We start from the raw sequence: 19,817 nt of genomic DNA on the forward strand, positions 1-19,817 counted from the left end.
AATAACCGACTATAGTCATACTATACACAATAATTGGCATATTCTATTAATCCTTCAGTCTTCAACAAAACAAGAAGGGTGATCTCAGTACTTTTTAATAAATTACAACACAGTAAAATTCAAAGAGAACTCATCAATTACTCAGTCAAACAGGTGCTTGCCTGTTTTATTTATACAGTCTCTGATAAATGATATCCCGCTCCTTTCACACTTAATGTATGCACTGACTAGATGACAGCAGCACAATTTTTCAGTCAGTGTTGTGCAAATGCTCCACGGGGGCACGACAGTATCATAGATGGGCTTAGAAATCGGGCCTGTCCTTCTTCATCTTGGAGTAGTCCATGTTTATGGTGAAAAGCTGGAAAGACACACAAGTATGAAGTAAGCGATATGAACTTTGAGGCAAGATAAGAGAGAAGATATAGCTTATCCCATGCAGTAAAAGGCTGTTGTTCATATCAAGCTCCAAGAAAAGGAGGAAGAAAATGAATCAAATCAAGTAAAAATAAAAACAAAACTGTGACCTCTTTTGAGATTTGGACTATTTTTTCCTTAATGACACTATTAGGCTTGGGGATTTGGTAGTTTTGTTCAGTAAATTATAGAATAAAACCAAAATATCAATTTTACTCAAACACAAATACATAAATAGCAAAATCGTAAAAACGAATGCTTTTGCTATGGTGTCTTAATTTGTAAAGGTTCATACCTTGTACTGATGATTGGGCTCCATTTTGTTCCAAGGCTCGGGGTTGTTCTTGCGATCCCAACTAACCAATGGAAAATAGATCATCATTTTTTGCCCCAACATTTTTTTTTAATTGAGCAATATTTTTTAACAGGAGGAAAAAAGTGATTAATCACAGGTACTTACGAGACATCAGGATTCTTCAGTGCCAGTCTGCCAAGGTACAGCATGCTCATTGTTGCCCCACCACCAATGAAGATGAACAGGGGGATGAGCTGATGAAGAAAACGGTCATTTCAGTTCAATGCCAAGTTTGGGACAGCACGTCTTAGTTTAACAATAGTAAAGCAGCCCAAATTTCTTTTATTTTTTTTCTAATGTAAAGTGTGCCTTGGTGCAACACAGGTTGGGAAACACTGATCCTTTTCGAAACCTTTTTTTCAATGCAGGGAAAAACAGATACTGTATATTAATATTTGATAATTGGTTCATCAACGACTTTCATTAGTTAAACCATAAATTAATGACAGAATTAACGTCAGAAATTCTATATGAGAGCTCAAGGTAATCTTTCTGTTTAATGGAAACGATAGAGCAGATACATTCATGTTTTGCAACAACAAAAAAAGTATATTTTGTCCTTGTGTTAATATGCAAGTTAAAGGCCTTGCGTTTTGTTTATCTTGGGGAGACACAAAGCATAAAGTACAGTGCAGAGTACTACATACGTGCAGCTGGCTGCTACATAAATGGCCGTGGCGCTATCACACGTATCTCGGGAAATGGCATTTTTATTTTCTCACTTTATTTCTAAGAAAAAGTGCCACGGTGATAAGAGATGTAACTATGTTGACTGAAATATAGACATTGTTCATTCACTTGTATTTCCACTTGTCACGAGGCTATATGAAATGCATGCTTATATGATAAGGTGACTAATCGCCCGCCGTTATTGTTGAAACGTGTAAAATAATCTAAAACCCGATTGTAGATCGTTTTCCATAATCAGCATCATTGATAGTGCCTTTATAAAAGCAAGCAAGGACGGTGCTGCTGTAGGCTCGTCCTTTAGCCCCTCCAATGCGACACCTTTCAATGTCACCGGGTCATTTCATAAATCATATCTAATCCAATTCAAAATGTCCAAGTACACACTCACAGCAGGATGGTTCCTAAGCTGCTTCGCGACAGTCCCGAGCATCGACATGGTGACACACCGGCTCCGGGGTTTAATAAATGGAAACGCGGTCCTGTAATGACGGCAGATTTCACTGCGGGAGCGCAAGAGTGCAGTTCTCTCACTGGCCGGAAGGACCTTGAAGTAGACGCCCACGCCTCTCTGGAGCTCAGCCAATCAGCACGTGCAGAAGGCAACAGCTGGCGATGTGTCACACGTAACCGCCTCTTAAAAATACTTAAGCGGTGAGTGGCTGGTTTGTACGGAGCCCATTAAAGAAACACACGATAATTAGGACGTTTGACGTCATAGCGTGCGTGCTGTCTCGTGACCATATACGGATGGCGCAGATGTGTGAAACATGTCTTCACCTTGTGTTGGAATTCAATTAATACACAATTTATTCAAGTTTTGATTGATATTCCTGTCACAAATTTGGGCTGAAAGGTGAAAAACTATGCGAAGGTTAAGACAAAAATCTAAAAACAGTTTTTTAGTTCTGATAACAGTAACACTTCCTGTTTCTACAAAATCAAAGATATACTAAGCATCCAGTGCTTTGCAGTATCCCCATGCTGATCATAGCCACAAGGGAAAATATTTGCATGTTTATCTGAGGACTGTTTGCTGACAGTGACGTATTAACCGTCACGGGCGTCAAGTCTGCCCATTTTAAGGCATTCAGGCACAGCAAAAGCATCGCTGAGCTTTCCCACATCATTTCTAGTAAAAAAAAAAACAGGTTTAGAAACATCAGGTTTCTCCAAAATCTTGCGCTGTATGTTATTTTAGTAAGCTCGTTTTTTTTTACCTTGCTTTTAAATGTCTTTAACACTTTTGTTTGTACATGCTTGTAAATATTGTACTTTTAATTGTGAAGCACATTGAATTACCTTGTGTATGAAATGTGCTATATAAATAAATCTACCTTGCCCTTGCCTTACAAGTAAATGGTCTGGTAGGCTGTTCATGCCTTCTCAGTTTTCAGTTCGCTCGCGGAGCCTGAATGTTTTGTAATTCCCTCCACCTTACTTCCGCCCCCATTCAAAAGGTTAATAAAAGGTAAAATAATTACATACATAAAAAGGACTTTAGCACAGAAACAGAGTGTTGAACATTTCCACTTTTAATACGTCACAACAAGGCTGCACGCATCATCACTGGTGTGATTCATGTGGACAGAACACAGTACCTGAGATGACAGAACTTCCCCCGCAGCATCCACACACATACACACCGCACTGAAAGTGAGCCCTAGTTCAGGGGGGTAAAGAACATTGCAGCTGAAACACAATTCAACTGCATACTGAAACTAGATGGTCTGACTTATGTCCCATCCGCATGCACATACACAAAACCAGACTAACGTATGGAAGCAAGGGCATCTCCTCTATATAGAACCCTTTCATGGAAGTGCATTAAAAAAAAACAACAACAAAAAACTACCTGATACAATATTTCTCATAACACCTGTCTTGATTATATAGACAAAACTAAAAGAAACAGGCTTTTTTTTTTTTTTTTAGTTTTGTATTTTTTAGCTTATTTTGCAGGTTATGTGAAAAAATGATCAAAACTACTTTACAAAAGTACAAAAGTGAATGTAAAAAAATAATTCGCAAAAGTAGCAGTTCAGATTGTGCAAATGTGTCTACCAGGAAATACAACTAAACCACCTTGAAAAGAGGGAAATGACAATTCTACACCACTAAAACGGGTTAGGTAGTCAACTACATCTATAAACACACCATTAAGACAAACTTTTTTTTTTTTTTTGTTAAACTCATCAACATGTGAACACGTTTCCTCCCTCACTCCCGAAATACACAAACTGTTAAAAGCAAGAATGTGTACGCTGAAGTTTCCAAATTTCCTTTCAGCCAGCAATCATCAAAGTGTGAATGAAAAGAATTCAAATGATTTGTCATGCTTTGTACACCAGCGGTGCTAGGTCAAACAAACAGGATAGTGAGACCCCGATAAATAACCTTTCGTGGACTTGGTCGGAAAAAAGGGAGAGTGTCAAGCAGCAACATGTCTTAAAGGAGACTATCCCACCTCTCACACTCACATTTGGCCAAAAGTAAATCTTTGGATCACACACTACTTAAAAAATAAAAATAAAAAAAAATAAAAAAAATAAAATAAAAAGCTCCTCTTTGGGTTGAGTTTCTTTCCATAGTATGATTTTTTTTTAATAACATTTCACGCCCAGATGGAAAAAGGAAGCTTTCCTAAAATAAAGCGACATCAACCACTATTGGGGGAAAAAAAACAAAACAACGTGAGCTTTGATTAGACGGTGTCGGTGCGCACGTAGCCTTCGCCTGAGGAGGCGGCGGCGGGAGGATCGAGGGGGTTGCGTGTGGCCCCCTGGCTCGCGATGGACAGGCTGCAGAAGAGCACGTCCATGGAGGGCAGCAGCGGGTTAAGGAGACTGACGGGGCAGAAGGCGGAGCCCCCATGGGGGGTAAAGTTTACCTTGTTGGGGTCTGGGCAGGAGGAGACTGGCACTGGCTTTTGCTGGTTTGAAGTGCTGAAAAAAAGAGGGGGGGGGTTAAGTTGACCCTGGCGTTTGATTCCTTCCGTGAGCTCCCATAATTAAAACACGTGCTTCTCAAAACCTCTTTTGCCCATTCAAAAGTCATTATTCCGTGCCAGCACTCTTATAAACACCAATAAATATTTAATTGAGAAAAATAGTCGTGTTGTGCTTCATAAGTGGTAGGATTAAATAGAAAAAGTCCTTAAAAAAGAAAAAAAAAAAAAAAAGGCATGGTACCAATGGGTACTAGTTAGTCCCAAGGGCAACATGAGTAAGCAATGGGTCTGTTTTAAAAATAGCTCGCCAGTGAAGAATATTAACATTTATTTATGCTTAACATGGTACCTGTTTCTTAATGTAGTAAATATTCTATATTTTGATTTAAACTAAAATAAATACTGTTCAACTGAAGAAAAACACAGCTTTTATTTACCCAAATATTTAAAAAAATTTATAATAATGTAATTTTAACACCATGATATCGCAATATTTTTGCTCACGGGCCATGCCGAGATGTAACCAATTATGCAATTTAACTCGTTTTTACATTTTAATGGAATGGAAGGCGGCGAAAAAAGGTTTTATGATACCTGGGACTCATTAATATACATCTCATGGGGGGAAAATCGTTTTGAAATGACAAACCGCAACCTTCCGCTGTACTGTAAATTTCCTATCGGACACACGGGAGGTGAAAAAACAAGAACACACCTGGTCTCCTCCCAGACTCTGACTTTTTCGCAGCCCTCTGGAGGTTCTCTCTGGAAGCAGCTGCTCTTGTTGGGTCCGGGCGAGGACGAGTTGAGCAGAGGCAGCAAGACGTCGGCCTCGCTCAGCGATGACACCGGAGACAGGAGATCCAAGCCTGGCGTACAGATGATGGTTAAAAAAAACGACAATGGCGTGGGAGGAGTCAGCCGGTCCGGAGCTTAAGTCACCTTTATGCACGTCTACAGGGGTGTCTTCAGTTATGGGTGGGGAGGCGGAGGTGGGAGAGGAGCCCGGTGAAGACATAGCGGACGACGGCGAGGGAGGTGTGACGGAAGCCGGGTCGCTTTGAGATCCGCTGCTGCGGCTCTGCGGCGGGACAGGAGCACGGTGGCCGTCTGGAACCTCCAGAAGCTGCAAAAGACAGGAAGTGTGAATGAATACGCGGGGACGTTATGTAAAGCTGCGGCAAATGCTACTTTTACATTCCGCTCGCTACTTTTATTAGGAGCCATTATTGCTTGCGCAATCTATTTGTTGAGGATTGTCAGAGAGATTTCTGCCTCGGGCGCTGTCACGTGACTGTTGCACCAATCCAGCGTAACCCTTTGCGGTTGATCCCATTTAACCAATCAAATGGAGCCAGCAAGTCACATGACTGCAGACAAAGTCCCGGCGGCCCCACACAGTTGCAGTTTGCAAAGTGGCTCATTTATGGCGTGCGACTCGCAGTCTCATTCAATCTGTTTACCTTTCAGAATATGAGAAAAAAAAAAAAAAAAAAAACGTGCTGACATCTGCGTCTGCCTAAAAATGTCCACATTTCAGCCTACAAGAATGCAATTTGCCTGGTGAGCCGTTTCATGAATCTAAACGCACAAAGTTAATTGATTAGAACTTGCCTTCAATTTTTCATTTTATACATATTTATTGATTTAGTTCATGTAATATTGTTGGCCAATATCAAAACATTTCACATTCTTATTTTATATTAGTCAGTGATGTTCATACTCGTTTAAAAGAAAAAAAAAAAAAAATCTGAAGTTACTCATCAGTTACTGAAAAAAGTACAAATTTACTCAATTATTTGAAGGACTACTTTTTCCTGGGAAAATATTAGATTGTCTATTTACTAGAAAACAATGCCTCTTTGTTCATCTATGCCAGCGCGCATAGTGACAGGCAGGACAATTACATGCTCTTCCACTAGATGGCAGAAGGCTAAATTATCATGTAACCACCTGCTGCTATTCATGCAACCGAAAAAAAATACATATTTCATTCCATATACACCTTTAGTTACATTTCTGTTTGTTGTTCCATAAGATGGTTCTAACCTTCATAAAGTTTAGGGAAACGCTGATGTTAAATTTTGCGTCACCTGATGCTGCCGATGTCCTGGCTGACAGACGAACATGCCCTCCAGCTCTTGGTTGAGGCCTTCCACGCTGCAGCGCAGCCGAGGCACCAGCGTGGACAGGGGAGCCAGCGGGATGGGAATAGGCTGCGTCTGAAGACACAAACAATTTGGATGGAATTCTTCAAAACACACACACACACACACACACACACACACACACGGGCCATGTAAGGCTGCCCGTAAACCATCGCCTGTCCTTATGAAGCTCTGGGATGTGTGCCTTTCATGCATAGGGGGGGGAGCGGTTGGGAAGCAAATTCCAGAGCACGGCTGCAACGTGCGTCGAGATATCGCAGGAATTTCATGAAGCAGCAACAAAATTCTCAAAAGCGGCGCGACCGCAAAAGCGGCTCGCGGCACAGACGGTGTTGCTGAACTAAGCAGAGAGCCTGAGAATGAACTAAAAAAAAAAAAAAAATAGAAAAAATAAAAAAATGCATGCAACAGCTGTGCTGAAATGCAGAAGCGGCGTGATGTTGTGTTCCTTCCTGTTGCTTCAGTGTTTGAGTTCTTTCATTTCCTGTGATGTGCCCAAGTAAGGTGGCGATGGCCTGAAGACCTCGGCACATGATGCAGCTTGGCATTATTGAGCATCCTTTGACCAAGTTTTTTATGCAAACATGCTTTTATTGACCTCGGTATGGGACGCGTATTTTTACATGCATGCTCCCCGTCACATGTTGGTGAAAACACATTGCTGTAATTGGCGTTTTCATTGTACACGGTTCTCTTGACTCTGCTCTATTCTAGTCTCGTAATGTGTGGAAACTAAAATCGAGTTTGTAAAAATTGAAAGATGGCATTTTTGGACTGTGAGCCAATCTCAAGTATGGTTATAAACACTGTGGGTATTATTTCAAATGTTCAAAAAAACAAACAAACGAAAAAAAAAGATAAATATATGTTGTGCATTCACAAGAATTTAAATAAAATAGAAAATGCTGTGGGATGAAAGGCATCCCCACAATATCTTTCCCAATTTCAATGACTAGAAATGCCATTATAATCATTTTTGGCGCAGAGGATAAAGAATACATGCCAATAAGTATTAAATTGTCTTTCTACATGTTGCTTTTCATTTACGCATCTCTGGCATTTTGCTTTGTGCGTTAGCATTAAGCTAGCGGAATTTCGCATCAGGCAGTTATTATGTAGTTATTTTAGAATAAACACATTTTTGTTTTCTGTTTAGCTTGATAGCAAACCTCAGCTGCGAGTGGTAATAAACAGCTTGAAGCAAGCAATTTACTTCCCTTCCCTGCTAAACTGCAGCTTTTTAATACGAGAGTTGAGCCCTCTGCGGCCACCTACACTTGTACCGAAAATGTTTTGCTCACACGTACAAAAGTTGGGGTCACTCGTTAGTTTCGGGAACAGATTAGTTCATCATTTGTCGCACTTATGAACTTCCGAGATTTTGCTGCCATGGATCTAGCTAAAATTCTATAGTCGTAAGCAACCATCTTAGCTGCCATAATAAATAAACGTCAGCCTTGGCGGAGGTCTCGGCTCCCTCAGGTCAGCTCGTGGAAAAAAAAAGTGAGGTGCGCATTGACGGCGGAGTGAAGAAGCACCTGAGTGGTTCCCAGGTTACAGCTCCCGAGAGCGGAGCCACGCTGGCGCTCTCGCTCGTGCCCCCCCGAGACGCCAGGTTTGCTGTGCTGCTGCAGCTGTTGTTTGAGTTTGCTGATCTGCAACGGAAAGAGGTTACCCTCAGTCAGTCACACCGTCTTCCGTGTCATTCCATCGGGATAAAACAACGAGCGCCGACTAAGTTTTATTTGGTGGCTTCATGCTGTTGAAATCTTGAGTTATTCAAAGCCATTTCTCCCGTGTGCTTGAACAAACAACGAACGTTCTGAAGCGGACGGCCGCTCACTTCCTGGAGATGCTCAGTGCTGCCCCAGGACGCCGAGCGTTTGTGGTTGATGACGCCGCCGTTGTCGACGTTGTCGTCCCTCCTGCTCGATGTTTTGTCGGACCAGTTGGGAGTCTGGGAACAAGAAAAAAAGAAAAAAAAAAAAAATTAGGTCACAGGCCAACGAGATGGGATACAGCTAATGTATTTCAAGTAATTTTATACATGCTTTTATTTCAATATCAAGTGAGACGATTAATCAGTTTTTGGTATTTTATTCTAATATTGGAATCCCGCCGGCCTTAAAAATAACACACAAAAAAAAAAAATATTGGTTGGGCCCGACTTACAAGTCAAAATTTTACTTCCCATACGCTGTTGGAAATGCACGTTCAGCCTTTCATCAAACAGTTAAGGACAAAAACAGAAACATTGAAATAGTAAATGAGGGGGGAAAAAAAAAAAAGATTGTCAAGACAATTAAATGACCTTGACACTAATATTTTTTGCAGTTATGGCACCTAAAACTATGGAACAAGAAAAACAAGACTAAGAAAGGGCTTTTGATGGCAAAATATTCATCTATTTACAGATGACAACTAAGAAAAGCGCTGTGAGCGATGCTGACTCACTGTATGGTTCGAGATGCGTGTCAGTGGCTTTTTTTTTCCTACACCGCTTCAGTCTTGCCACACATCGTTTATACCACAAACTGAACATCTGCTCGAGTGCCAGGTGCCAAAACGTTACCAACTTCCGTGTTAGCATTTCTCTCCCACAAAATGAACGCGGCAAAATTCACCGCCGCGTCTACTCCAAAACTCCGCCGGTCTCAAATCCTAAGCGAAGCAATGTCACCATCTACGGGGATCCGTCAGTCATTACAGTGCTTGACAAACCCGAATTTCACAGACGAGCTGGGCAATCAATCCCTACCGCCGAAAGAGTCAAGTCAATTTTGCTTTTTGTTGTGCTTTTTTGACGTTCAGTGATGACAAAGTGGAAAACCGAAATGATAACCATCGAACCAGAAATGGAACTTGACGCAGCATCAGAAAGGGTGTGGCCGCTCAGGACACAGCAATAAGACTTAGTCATTATCGCAGTTTTATTTGTATTAGAATATGCTGAGCTGACATTAATTTTACCATGCAATCTCTAACACTACTACACTCATTATATACTACACAACAACATACGTACAAAATACCAATAGTTGACCTTCCTGTTGCCACTCGTTTACTAGTTTGTCAGGATGTCTTCAATGGGTGAGTCATTTTACATCATTTTCAGTTTCATTATCAAGTGCTTATACTTCCTTTTTTTTTTTTAGACGGTTAAGAATGTTCATGAATGTGATGCTTTGGGCCTGGACCGAATTGAGTCACTTGGCATTATTTCCTCACGTTGACATTAGAGCAACTTGGCCGCCAACACTGTAGTCATATCACAGCAAACGCACAAAAAGGAAGCCAGCGCGCGGAGACGACGGGCGCAGCTGACTCTTGCTCAAGGCTGTGGTTCTCAAACTTCTCACAGCTACGTGGGCGACAAGCAAACCGTGCTAAATTGATCAAGTCCGCCCTGCCTTCTTGGCCGGCGATTCCCATATTGTATATTTTGATGTGGAAAAATGACATCAGGTAATTGTCGCAAAACGTACAGAGGGTGGAACCCCGCTCGTAAACTAGCGCTCGTATTTAGCTATGTTCCAAGATGAGCTGTGTTTAGTCCTAGTTTGGCGAAACTACTGTTAGCAAACATGGGCTCCGCCTTCTCTACACACTCTCGCTGAGTGTTAGATCTGTGATTGGATGAGCGAGTGTGTGGAAGCAAGCCTGCTGCCAAGTTAGGTTGAGAAGATAACTCATTTCAAGGATTGTTTTTTTTTGCCGTGTTTACAGTCGACACTAACAGTCAATGTCGCAATTACTTCTTGGAGATAAGACAATAAAATAAATACACATATTTCATATTAAAAAAGAAAAAAAAAAAAAAAACGAACACTTTTTGTGCCGCTTTACAGAAAACGGCGAATAAGAGGATACGTGAATGTGTAATAAGTGAATTGGCGGATGCCAAACCGCTAAAATGCACCAATCAAATGAAATAGTGATCGCTTTTCAAATTACTCACAAATTTTCTTACTCAATGTGAAACATGGGTGTGTTCAGTTCAACACAAAGCTCCATTATTCTGTTGCATGAAAGGCAAGAGGCGACTACACAGGTTCATTAGACTTTCATTAAGTCACTGAGTGTCGCTGGCATAGATAGATGAACAAAGAAACATTTTTCGTAGCAAAACAATTCCCATGCCGCAGCAGAGCTGGAAAACTCAAAAGCCGATTCTATTGCCGTGTGCCGGCAAAAGTCGCATTTCTCGCTTGAATTCAAAGTGCCATCGAGGAGGCTTCTCAATCATCTGACCTGAGTGGATTTGTCCTTTCGACACAAGCTGCCCTCGGGTTCCTTGGGCCAGTGGCCCTGCAGGTACGGGCCGATGATGGCGTCCAGAGACATGGTCCGCCTCATGCCGGGGCTCAGCTGCTGCGGTTTGGCCTTTCCAGCTGTCGTCAGCATACAACTGGCGTAAATGAACATCGTACTGCGCACCACTTAAATGAGAAGTCCAACATTCAAATGTTGACTTTAGTGATGGGTTGAAGCTAAATTAAGACTGGGTTGACTGTAACATGCTTCAGTAAGCAGGCTAGTTAGGCTGAATTTGAAGACAGTGAGTTATGCGAATGCATGTATACTCATGGTATTGTGCAACAAAAATTGCTAAATGGTGGTCTATAAATATGCAGTAGCTACTTTGCTACGTTAGCAAAAGTTTATATTCTACATATGCCAAGCTTCCATTTGACTATATACTGCATTTGTATGCATACCAATAAAGATGCAGGGATTGCTACAACATGTTCTTTGGCTTTCACATAAAGTCAACCTCAAAAACATTTAATTTGTTGTTTTGCTTAATTACTTTCACTTTATTGGTGAAAAGCATAGGCAAGATTTTGGACCAGTTTTGCAGTTTGATTTATTTATTATTTTTCTGAGCTACTCATGAATACCAATCACAGCAGTATCTAATGATACATTAGAGTTACATTACAGTTATGTACTGCGTGCGATTACTTTCATCAGTACTTTTACCAGTCATTTTTAATGCTGTTTTAGTCTAATACTTAGTTTCACTTGTAGTTCAGTGCTGAGTGCGTGTACCTGAATCAGTACCTTCACTCATAAGTCCTTTTTTTCCACAAGTTTATGAACTTCTACTCAAGTACTGAGTAACTCAAAGCAGTACTTATCAATTTACCAGTCCTTTATTACACAAGTATCAGTATTTCTACTCGAGTACTTTTGCAAATTAGCCTGTCTTGCTGCCTCCAATGGCGAGTGACAGGTGAGGAGGCTCATACCTGACTTTCCATCCCTGCCTTTGGCTCGGTGCTTGCTGGCCAGCTGATAAGGGACGGTCGCCTTGAGGGGCTGCGGGCCCAGAGTAGCTCCACTCCGGCCTGACATGCCTGCAGCAGCCGTTGGTGGACCAGCGACGGATGTGAAGGAAGGTGATGGAGTGGGGGTTGCTCTCTGGGAAGCACTGCCGCTGCTATCCCTCGACTGTTCGCTTAATAAACGAGGCAAATTCAAGCCCGAGTCACCGAGTAGACATCCCCACGGGTCGGTTAAGAGTTACCTCCGATGCCGAGTGGTTATTTGTGGCTCGTCATGAGCTTTTGGCCACTTTTCTTGTCGTGTTCTGGCGAGTTAGCTGCCTAGCAAGCAAAGTTTCTTTGTGAGGATGTGGAGATGTTTTGAGCTCGCTGGCGAACGAGGAAGCGGACACCTTCCACGAGGGAGAAAACAAAGAAGACGTCAACAGAGCGCCGACTAGAGCGCTTTCTTGTCAAATTCAAAAGAAGTTTCTTCTCGGTTTTGTGCGGGCCGGAGCTGGTTGTGGTGGCCTAGAAAGTTGCGAGCTGGCTCCCAGGGTTCAGTACGCTCGCTCAGCCCGCAGACTCCAAACACCTCCGCCACGCTGGTGTGGGTTTAATTATGGGCGAGGCGGGACTTAGTAGTCGTTCTTACTTCTGATTGGTCAAGGGAACTTGGAGCTGCCTTGCTATTGGATGCTTTACCACAAAACTATCGAAGCACACATGATGAAGTTAGTTGTCGACGCCCCCTTTGTTTCCGATCACTTGTTGATACATTGGAACGTAATATAAACGCAACATCATCGTTCAACACGTTAAAGGATCACTTTCAACACTTTAAATACATGTCATTAATGAGTTACCTTTTAGTGGTACAGGATGTTCGGAAAGTCACTGTGCACTACGGGTTTTATCAACAGGCATATGATTCATATAGAACCGCCTGTACTCTACATTGAAACACATGCACATACATCTCATTTTGGTGAAAAATCTTCCATTTTTAAAGATAATACATTTTCCCCCACCAAAGCTGAATCTCATCAAACCTGAACGTAAACTGAACAAATACATTTACATGATTTTCACAGCCCTCTGAGGGGAACCGTAACTATGATGTGGCCTATGCTAATAATTTGTATCTCACCATGCACCAAATTGTGCTACTCCTACTCTTGCCCCAAAATGGCTGACTCCAGCTCACCCATGATCCTAATGATAACAGGCACTATTGACAATGGATGGACGGCCAAAACATTAAACACCACAAATGCTCAAAAATATATGCAAAAAATATTTGTTCAAATATGTAAAATGGCACTCGGGAGGACGTTATAGAAACCAAAATGGTCCTTGATAGTAACAAGGATCCCCACCCCTGATTTTAAGGCCTGCAAGCTGCATGTGTGAACACCATCTGGGTGGACTGGTTTGGGGTGGTGTGTGCCTGTGTAAGCTTGTGTGTGAGCGGCAGCGTGCATTGTGGCAGATAAATGTCCCGACTCTGTGCAAAAAGGGAGTGCCAATGGTGGGGACTGTGAAAGGAGGCGCAGATAACATGCCGTGCCCTCCTTTAAGCAACTCCAAGTCGCCTCCCCCTTGAACTGAACTGTAAATGTGCATCTATGCAAATGGAACGGGGCATGACAACACAATTGTCTATCTGGCCCACCAAAACCGATATGCTTTATCAGCAGCTCATTATTTTGCAGCCAACAGAAACGCTGCTGGCCAAACACAAAGCCAAATAATGCTTTTACAATTGGGGCGTTAACTGAACATGTCAATTAGCATCTAGGATGCAAATTCACGGCATACTTACATTTAGTTGCTCAAAAAAAAAAAAAAAAAAAAAGGCAGGTTTATTGCATTTAAATAACACAATGTACCACAGAGCTCTCGCTGAAAATATTACAAGATTCTACCTGATGCTAAGTGGCTATGTCATGAAACAAATGAATCATCTAAAAAGAGCAATTCATTGGTCAAAAAAAAAAAAAAAAATGAGGGCCACGCAAATACAGTTTGGACAGTCGCTTGTTTCCTGCTCACGCTCAGTTTGACAATGGATTCATGCTGCATAGTATTGGTGCACTTTGCATTTGTCTGCTAACATTCTAATACCTCGGCAAACCTCGTTAGCATGATGCTAATATGTCATAATCCAAAGTCGAACCTTTGATCCGGCGACATGTAAACTCGCAAGGAAGTATCGAAGTATCTTTTTGTTTGACATCCTTGTAGTTGAACTAACATTTAAGCCACTGCAAAGTGAAACTAAATGCATTACGAATTTGACACACCAGAGGACTGCGCAAATTCTTAAATAGTGGGGCAAGGGGAACTCATGTCGGATTCTGAAGTGGGTCATGAGGCACCGTTTTAGCCATTCACCCCCCAAAAAATAAACACTTTATCTTCACAATTGTGTATTACATAGTTCTCAGTCTTTGCACGATTTTAGCAGTTATCTTCAAAGAAGTCTATTGAATATAAAAACAAATCTCTGAATTCACTTAGGGAGCAAACAATGTGTTTTGCTCATTTGCTACTATTACGCAACAGTCAGGAAAAACTGATGAAACTGACTCATATGAGACAAAGTAGATGACAACAGTGCCTGGTGGAACAATTGTCGGTCAATGCGTAAATAAGTCAATATGAGAGTGAAGAAGAGCGTTGGGCAGTACGGCAGCTATTTTTTTTTTTTTTTGGGGGGGAGGTCCTGCTACTCTTTCACAAACACGTCAAAATAGCCTAAGTCAAGAGAGGGATGGAAGTTGGTCACAGTTTTTTTTTTTGTGTGTTTCACGCTGAATTGTCTTTTGGTGTCTGGAAAGCGGACAGTATTGTCAGCTTTGGCGGCCCCTAGCTGGGAGACAGGGCAGGACTGTTCTCTGTGCTGATGTGGACCAGGCACTCACTGGACTTGAGGCTCGATAGAGACTTGCAACTTGGCAGCGAGCCCAAGGAGCCGCAAAGTCCCATTAGGGAAGGGGTGTAGTCTTTTTCTGGATGAAAGGACAACATTTGTAGCTTTTATTCTTGTTGCTCTTGTTTGTTTTTGTGACGGAGAACAGCGGGATTGCTCACCGGTGCACCAGGCGCCTCCGTTCTGCTTGCCCTCCGGCCTTAGAGGGTCTGAATCCAGGCTGATCTCCACTGACAGCAGCTCTGTGCTGGGGAAACTCCTCCTGTGAAGATCAATAACAAGAACGCCGCGAGAGGTGACCATTCGACTACCTCGAGCCCAGAGCAGAGCAAAATATTTCTTCACGTGAATTTTGATTGGCAAGCCAACCTGCGGAAGAGCTTGACGTGGTCGTGGCTGCCGTACGGCTCGAGCAGAGGCCATTGGTTCACCAGCGGGATGGTCAGGTCCTTGGCCAAGTGGCTGGCGTCACACGGAATCAAACTTGTTCTGTCAATTAAAAGTGGCAACAATAAGAAAACATGTCCATTGAGGGGTGTAAACATACCCAGGGCAACATCTGCTCCATTCTCCTTGCGCTTGAATTCATTTTGCAGTTGTGTGTTTGGCTGTTTGTCCTGTTGAATAATTGGCTGAAAGGGTTTTATGATGGCGACAACGTTAAAGGGAAAATCAACGCAAACATTTTTTTTTTTTCAAGAATATCTTCTATGCAAGCCCACCAGTTGAAACAGGGCAATCTGATTAATATTGCGTTTGTGGAATAAGTGTTAATCCACTCGTTTTTACCCATCCCTGGGGGCGGCCGTTTTGTCTTCTGTCGACTGAAAATGACATCCCAACTACTCACAACGACCAATCGCGGCTCAGAATCAGAAAACAGGTCAGCCGCGATTTGTCGCTGTGAGCAGCCGTGACGTCATTTTCAGTCGACAGAAGACAAAATGGCCGCCCCCAGAGATGGCTAAAAACGAATGGATTAACACTTTTCCCACAAACGCAATATTTATCAGAACGCCGCGTTTCAACTAGTGGGCCTGCAGGGAAGATAGTCTTGAAAAAAATACGCTTGTGTTGACTTCCGCTTTAAGGTTTGCGCTCACAGTTGCTCCTGAAGCTCGAGGACGACAGTCTCCAGCTCTTTTTTCTCCTGCTGACTCTGGCCGTGCAGCTCATCCAGGCGCGCCTTCAGCCTCTTGTTCTCCGCCTCTGTGTTCTTCAGCTGGGACTCCCGCAGCCGCACCAGCTCCTCCAAGTAACCCTGACAACGCACACCCACGCCGACTCAATTTCTACCCCTCTTGGGATGTTCAACACATTTTAGGCCATGATGTTGTCGGCCACCATTTTTTGTCCTGTTATCATGCTGCTCGCGAAGTGTACATTTCCATCATCAAGCCCACCAGAATTCTGAACATGAAGCCTCCGCTGAGTTTGTGCTTGAACCCCAAAAACGACGACAGACCTTCTGCGCGTGAACGATCTTGAACCTCTGCTCCATCTTGCGACACTTTGCGCTCCAGCTCTCCTCGTCTGCGACCAGAGGCACGTAAGGATGCTCGGGGATGCTGTCGTCACTCGCGCTGCTGTCGACGCTCCGCCGGTCGTCGTCGTCGTCGCTCACGTAGTCGTAGCTGGAACAGAAAGAGGCGGGGATTCGGGCGGATTGTTTTCATACTTGGCCTGCCGTGCGCTGAGCGGCAAATGCAAAAAAAAAAAGTGGGCCGAAGTGAAAAATGACAGTTGGCTGCAACAGAAGAGGCGGGCCTCGCATTGGGTTGGAGCTGTTTTACTGAACCACAAAAACATGGCGTGATTGTCAAAGGATGAGGCAAATTGCCACACAATAGGCAAGAGTGTGGATATTTTAAGAGGCTGTTGGCAAAGACAGATCGTCCCTATTACCGACTGCACCCGTGCTTTTCGGCGACAGACACTCGCCACGCTTTGCTTTCTAGCCGCAGGCATAAATGAAATGATAATTACAGTTCAGTTTCAATGCAAAACTTGATTTAAAATGTTCAAACTTGTTACCGATGCCCTGATTCATTCAGTCTGCAGAACCCAATTAAAACTATTTCCTGAAAAACACACCTATTTGGCGTGGGGGGAATTATTTAAAATGTCTCTTTACCAATACAGTACCTTTGTGTGAATTTCAAATATGGCGTGTAGTCAACAACCGCGGAGGATTTTCCATCTAAGGCTTCCCCTTTAAGACAGAAGCTGTGGAAGGAGACAACACGCAGATAAGAGAAGGGAGCAACAGGTTGGATGCTCCAATTGCCCGGAATGAAAAAGGTCACCTAAAGTCGATGGCTCCGAGGCCGATGAGCATCCCGGTGAGCACGGAGGCTTCTTCTCGTAGCATGATGGCTCCCTCTGCATAGAAGCGTCTGCAGACACACAAAAGATGCCATCATCCATCCGTTTAAAAAAAAAAAAAAAAGTCAGCCCCTCACCTTGTCGTCCTACAGTCCCTAAGGGCAGTGCTTATATATTCTGACAGCCTCTTCTCCATCAGGGCCACTCTTATCCAGGCTCGGCCCTGAAGGGATCAACAAAAGCTTTAAAACAGTCCAGAAAACCTTTATGTCTGAAATAAAATCCTTCTTGTAACAGACGACATCATCCGTTGACTCACTTTTGCTCGTGAGGGACTGATGTTCTCCATGCTCTCGATGCTGCTAATGCAGCCGTTTGGCAGTTTGGCACAAGCCAGTCGAATGAAATCCCAGAAACTCCTCTGGCCATCGAACCAGCTACCAGAGCCTGAAACAGTTTTTTTAAGATTCAAATTGCTTCCTCTCATTAAAAAGAACCAACATTTTCTTGCATCAATGGGGCTAGTTAATAACTTTTGGCATGGAAATGGCAAATAGAAACCAAAATCAAATGCGGGTTACCTTTAAAACGGTGGCTGAGAATGTGCTCCAGGATGGCTGCAAAGTTGATGAACTCCTCCGATGAGTCATCAATGGGCTCGGCCGTGTATTTCTCTAAGAGGGTCTTTACTGAAAACCTGTGGGGAGGCACAGGGAGGAAAGAAAACAAAAACGCAAAAAATAATCTTAAATCCTACATACATACATAGCAGCTGTAGAAACATGAAGCATTTTTATCTTTACCTAATCCAAACATCATAACAATCTCATCCCAATCCAATTAAGTCACAGCTTTGCATCTTTTTATTGCAGACTCATGTTGCCCCACCCGAGATGAACTCATGTCACTCTTAAAGGAAAATGTTTCTGGTGAGCATTCAGCAGAAGCACAGTCACATTTTACTGGACGGATCAATTAGATGACTCGTATGTGACGTAACTCTATTGATGATGCACGGTGCTGTTTAATATAGTGCGCACGTGATCGCCGGTTAGAGGCACAGCTAACTGCTACGTCAAGCTTGAGCTCCATAGAAACACTCATTTACATTTTTTGCGGTCGTCCCACCACGAGTCGAGTGATCAAACGCTCCATTGTTCCACAGGCATCAATGTGTCATTCAGTAGACAGTGTTAACAGCAGGCAATCACTTGGTGGCTCTTCCAATCAAAATAAACACAAATCGATCCCCTTTTCATGACTCAATTGCTCACTATTGCCCCTGTAGTTGCGTGGCGGTATCACATCCCTTGAGCTGCTTTTTTTTTTACAAACTGTGTATTTCCTCGCGAGCTACTAAGGATGAACCGATACAAATGTCGCATCGGCGCTGATACTTGACATCTGTACAGTACTCGTAAATAATATGCACCAGTACCACACAACGATACCACTTGAAAAGCTTAACATCACCAGACTCGTATGTTCTCCTTCGTAACTTGTTTCTTCTTTGTCTCACAGTGCCCCCTAGTGTTCAGACGGAGACACCACATAACTGAAATGCCTTGTGTTATAGGTCGCATTGAGGTGACACACATGGCGAGACTATTAAAAAAAACAAGCAGTTGGATGTTAATTAAATTCCCAGTAAGACAAGTTGTTACTCTGTTGATCTAAAAAAAAAAAAAAAAAAAATAGCATTGTGCATTAATGCCCTTTCCATCGGTAATGAAGGTAACCAAAATATTAAATACTGCATATGGGCACCTTCTCTGTGCCCTGCTGTATCATAACACGCCACTGCTGCCACTAATATTTCATTTCTAAAAAGGAGACTAAAAGATCAGACAAAAGAACAAATACAGCTGACAAACCCGACATTCTAACCCCATTTATGGGAACGTCAAATGGACTAAAAGATGTGCATAAGTGCACCCAGGCCTCTTATATGGTGCCAGGTAGTCCTTGCCCCGGGTAGGTTGTCGTCATGGCAACCACGCCATCAGCGGGCAGAGGGCAAATGGAAGATGACACTGCTAAAGTCACATCGGGCCCCTTTTTGTTGTTGTTTTTCCTTACATGATTATGTCATGACAGAGCTGCCTGTCACTGTACTGACTCCTAATAGGATGATGTCATCTGAGGTCAGGACAGAACTGAGTACCAACAACATAAAAGTGTGACGCACGCAAATGCGCAATTATGTTACAGCAAATGTCTAGTAAAGTAACACTAACCTGCACACGGTGATGAGGTTCTTCCTCTCCACCGCCACATTCCGAGTGGATGCTTTCTTCGACACTTCACCCATGTTGGCCACACAGCAGGGCTCCATCCGGCCGGTAGCCCAGCAATCAAAGGACCCCTCCCTTCCCGACACCGGTCCGCCTCATTCACGCCCGGACAAGGACCACCCACGGTGGGAGAGGAGGGAGGAAAACGCTCGAAGGAGCCGCCAGATGCAAGCGGCGCACAGGAGTCGCGTGTCGTTACTCTGTTTTGATTTTTAATCTCGCCGACAGACTGCTGGTGGACATCCGTGCGCTCCCTCTCGTCACGGTGTCGCCGCCCTCTCTATGACGTCATTATGACGCGACTAAATCAGCTCGACCCCCCCCCCCAAAAAACTATGATTTTTCAACCATTTTGACATTGATTCAATTTAAATGTATTTTATCTATTATTACTATTATATTATACTTTTTTTTTGCTT

General features: G+C 43.0%; 3 protein-coding genes across 4 annotated transcripts; all 3 read right to left on the reverse strand.

Annotated features, from left to right (window-relative positions):
• Nucleotides 1–79: 79 nt before the first annotated feature.
• Nucleotides 80–2,018, reverse strand: coxfa4b (cytochrome c oxidase associated subunit FA4 b). Its single transcript, XM_086017460.1, has 4 exons — nucleotides 1,851–2,018; nucleotides 878–966; nucleotides 713–773; nucleotides 80–361 (listed from the first exon to the last, which is right to left on the reverse strand). The coding sequence occupies exons 1-4, from the start codon at nucleotides 1,896–1,898 to the stop codon at nucleotides 305–307; spliced, it is 255 nt and encodes an 84-aa protein (XP_085873586.1). The 5' UTR covers nucleotides 1,899–2,018; the 3' UTR covers nucleotides 80–304.
• Nucleotides 2,019–2,971: 953 nt separating this feature from the next.
• LOC147128934 (protein FAM117A-like) lies at nucleotides 2,972–12,443 on the reverse strand. 2 transcript variants are annotated; one of them, XM_086017246.1, is made up of 9 exons: nucleotides 12,108–12,443; nucleotides 11,830–12,031; nucleotides 10,829–10,968; nucleotides 8,421–8,534; nucleotides 8,116–8,232; nucleotides 6,503–6,631; nucleotides 5,352–5,535; nucleotides 5,125–5,278; nucleotides 2,972–4,404 (listed from the first exon to the last, which is right to left on the reverse strand). In XM_086017246.1, the coding sequence occupies exons 2-9, from the start codon at nucleotides 11,933–11,935 to the stop codon at nucleotides 4,164–4,166; spliced, it is 1,185 nt and encodes a 394-aa protein (XP_085873372.1). In that variant the 5' UTR covers nucleotides 11,936–12,031; nucleotides 12,108–12,443; the 3' UTR covers nucleotides 2,972–4,163. The 2 variants fall into 2 exon arrangements, with proteins under 2 accessions (XP_085873372.1, XP_085873371.1); XM_086017245.1 differs by having other exon boundaries at nucleotides 11,830–12,038.
• A 230-nt stretch (nucleotides 12,444–12,673) lies between these two features.
• Nucleotides 12,674–19,695, reverse strand: rundc3ab (RUN domain containing 3Ab). Its single transcript, XM_086017244.1, has 11 exons — nucleotides 19,342–19,695; nucleotides 17,686–17,801; nucleotides 17,424–17,551; nucleotides 17,242–17,327; nucleotides 17,086–17,175; nucleotides 16,925–17,005; nucleotides 16,245–16,413; nucleotides 15,883–16,040; nucleotides 15,149–15,268; nucleotides 14,941–15,041; nucleotides 12,674–14,858 (listed from the first exon to the last, which is right to left on the reverse strand). Exons 1-11 carry the CDS (start codon nucleotides 19,437–19,439, stop codon nucleotides 14,716–14,718), a joined length of 1,290 nt encoding a protein of 429 aa, XP_085873370.1. The 5' UTR covers nucleotides 19,440–19,695; the 3' UTR covers nucleotides 12,674–14,715.
• Nucleotides 19,696–19,817: the final 122 nt, after the last annotated feature.

Source organism: Filicampus tigris, chromosome 19 (genome assembly GCF_054856515.1).
Source record: "Filicampus tigris isolate MCC_2025a chromosome 19, RoL_Ftig_1.0, whole genome shotgun sequence".
Lineage (NCBI taxonomy): Eukaryota > Metazoa > Chordata > Actinopteri > Syngnathiformes > Syngnathidae > Filicampus > Filicampus tigris.

What these genes read in the sequence shown, in the direction of transcription:
- coxfa4b (XM_086017460.1), bottom strand. Translation starts at nt 1,898, where the DNA reads ATGTCGATGCTCGGGACTGTCGCGAAGCAGCTTAGGAACCATCCTGCT. An exon ending in AGCTTAGGAACCATCCTGCT is followed by an intron (nt 967 to 1,850) that starts GTGAGTGTGTAC and finishes TTTCTTCATCAG; the next exon opens with CTCATCCCCCTGTTCATCTT. An exon ending in AGCCCAATCATCAGTACAAG is followed by an intron (nt 362 to 712) that starts GTATGAACCTTT and finishes GTGTCTTTCCAG; the next exon opens with CTTTTCACCATAAACATGGA.
- rundc3ab (XM_086017244.1), bottom strand. Translation starts at nt 19,439, where the DNA reads ATGGAGCCCTGCTGTGTGGCCAACATGGGTGAAGTGTCGAAGAAAGCA. An exon ending in AACCTCATCACCGTGTGCAG is followed by an intron (nt 17,802 to 19,341) that starts GTTAGTGTTACT and finishes GCCTCCCCACAG; the next exon opens with GTTTTCAGTAAAGACCCTCT. An exon ending in CACGTCAAGCTCTTCCGCAG is followed by an intron (nt 15,042 to 15,148) that starts GTTGGCTTGCCA and finishes TGATCTTCACAG; the next exon opens with GAGGAGTTTCCCCAGCACAG.
- LOC147128934 (XM_086017246.1), bottom strand. Translation starts at nt 11,935, where the DNA reads ATGTCAGGCCGGAGTGGAGCTACTCTGGGCCCGCAGCCCCTCAAGGCG. An exon ending in GCACTGAGCATCTCCAGGAA is followed by an intron (nt 8,233 to 8,420) that starts GTGAGCGGCCGT and finishes TTTCCGTTGCAG; the next exon opens with ATCAGCAAACTCAAACAACA. An exon ending in GTAACCTGGGAACCACTCAG is followed by an intron (nt 6,632 to 8,115) that starts GTGCTTCTTCAC and finishes TTGTGTCTTCAG; the next exon opens with ACGCAGCCTATTCCCATCCC.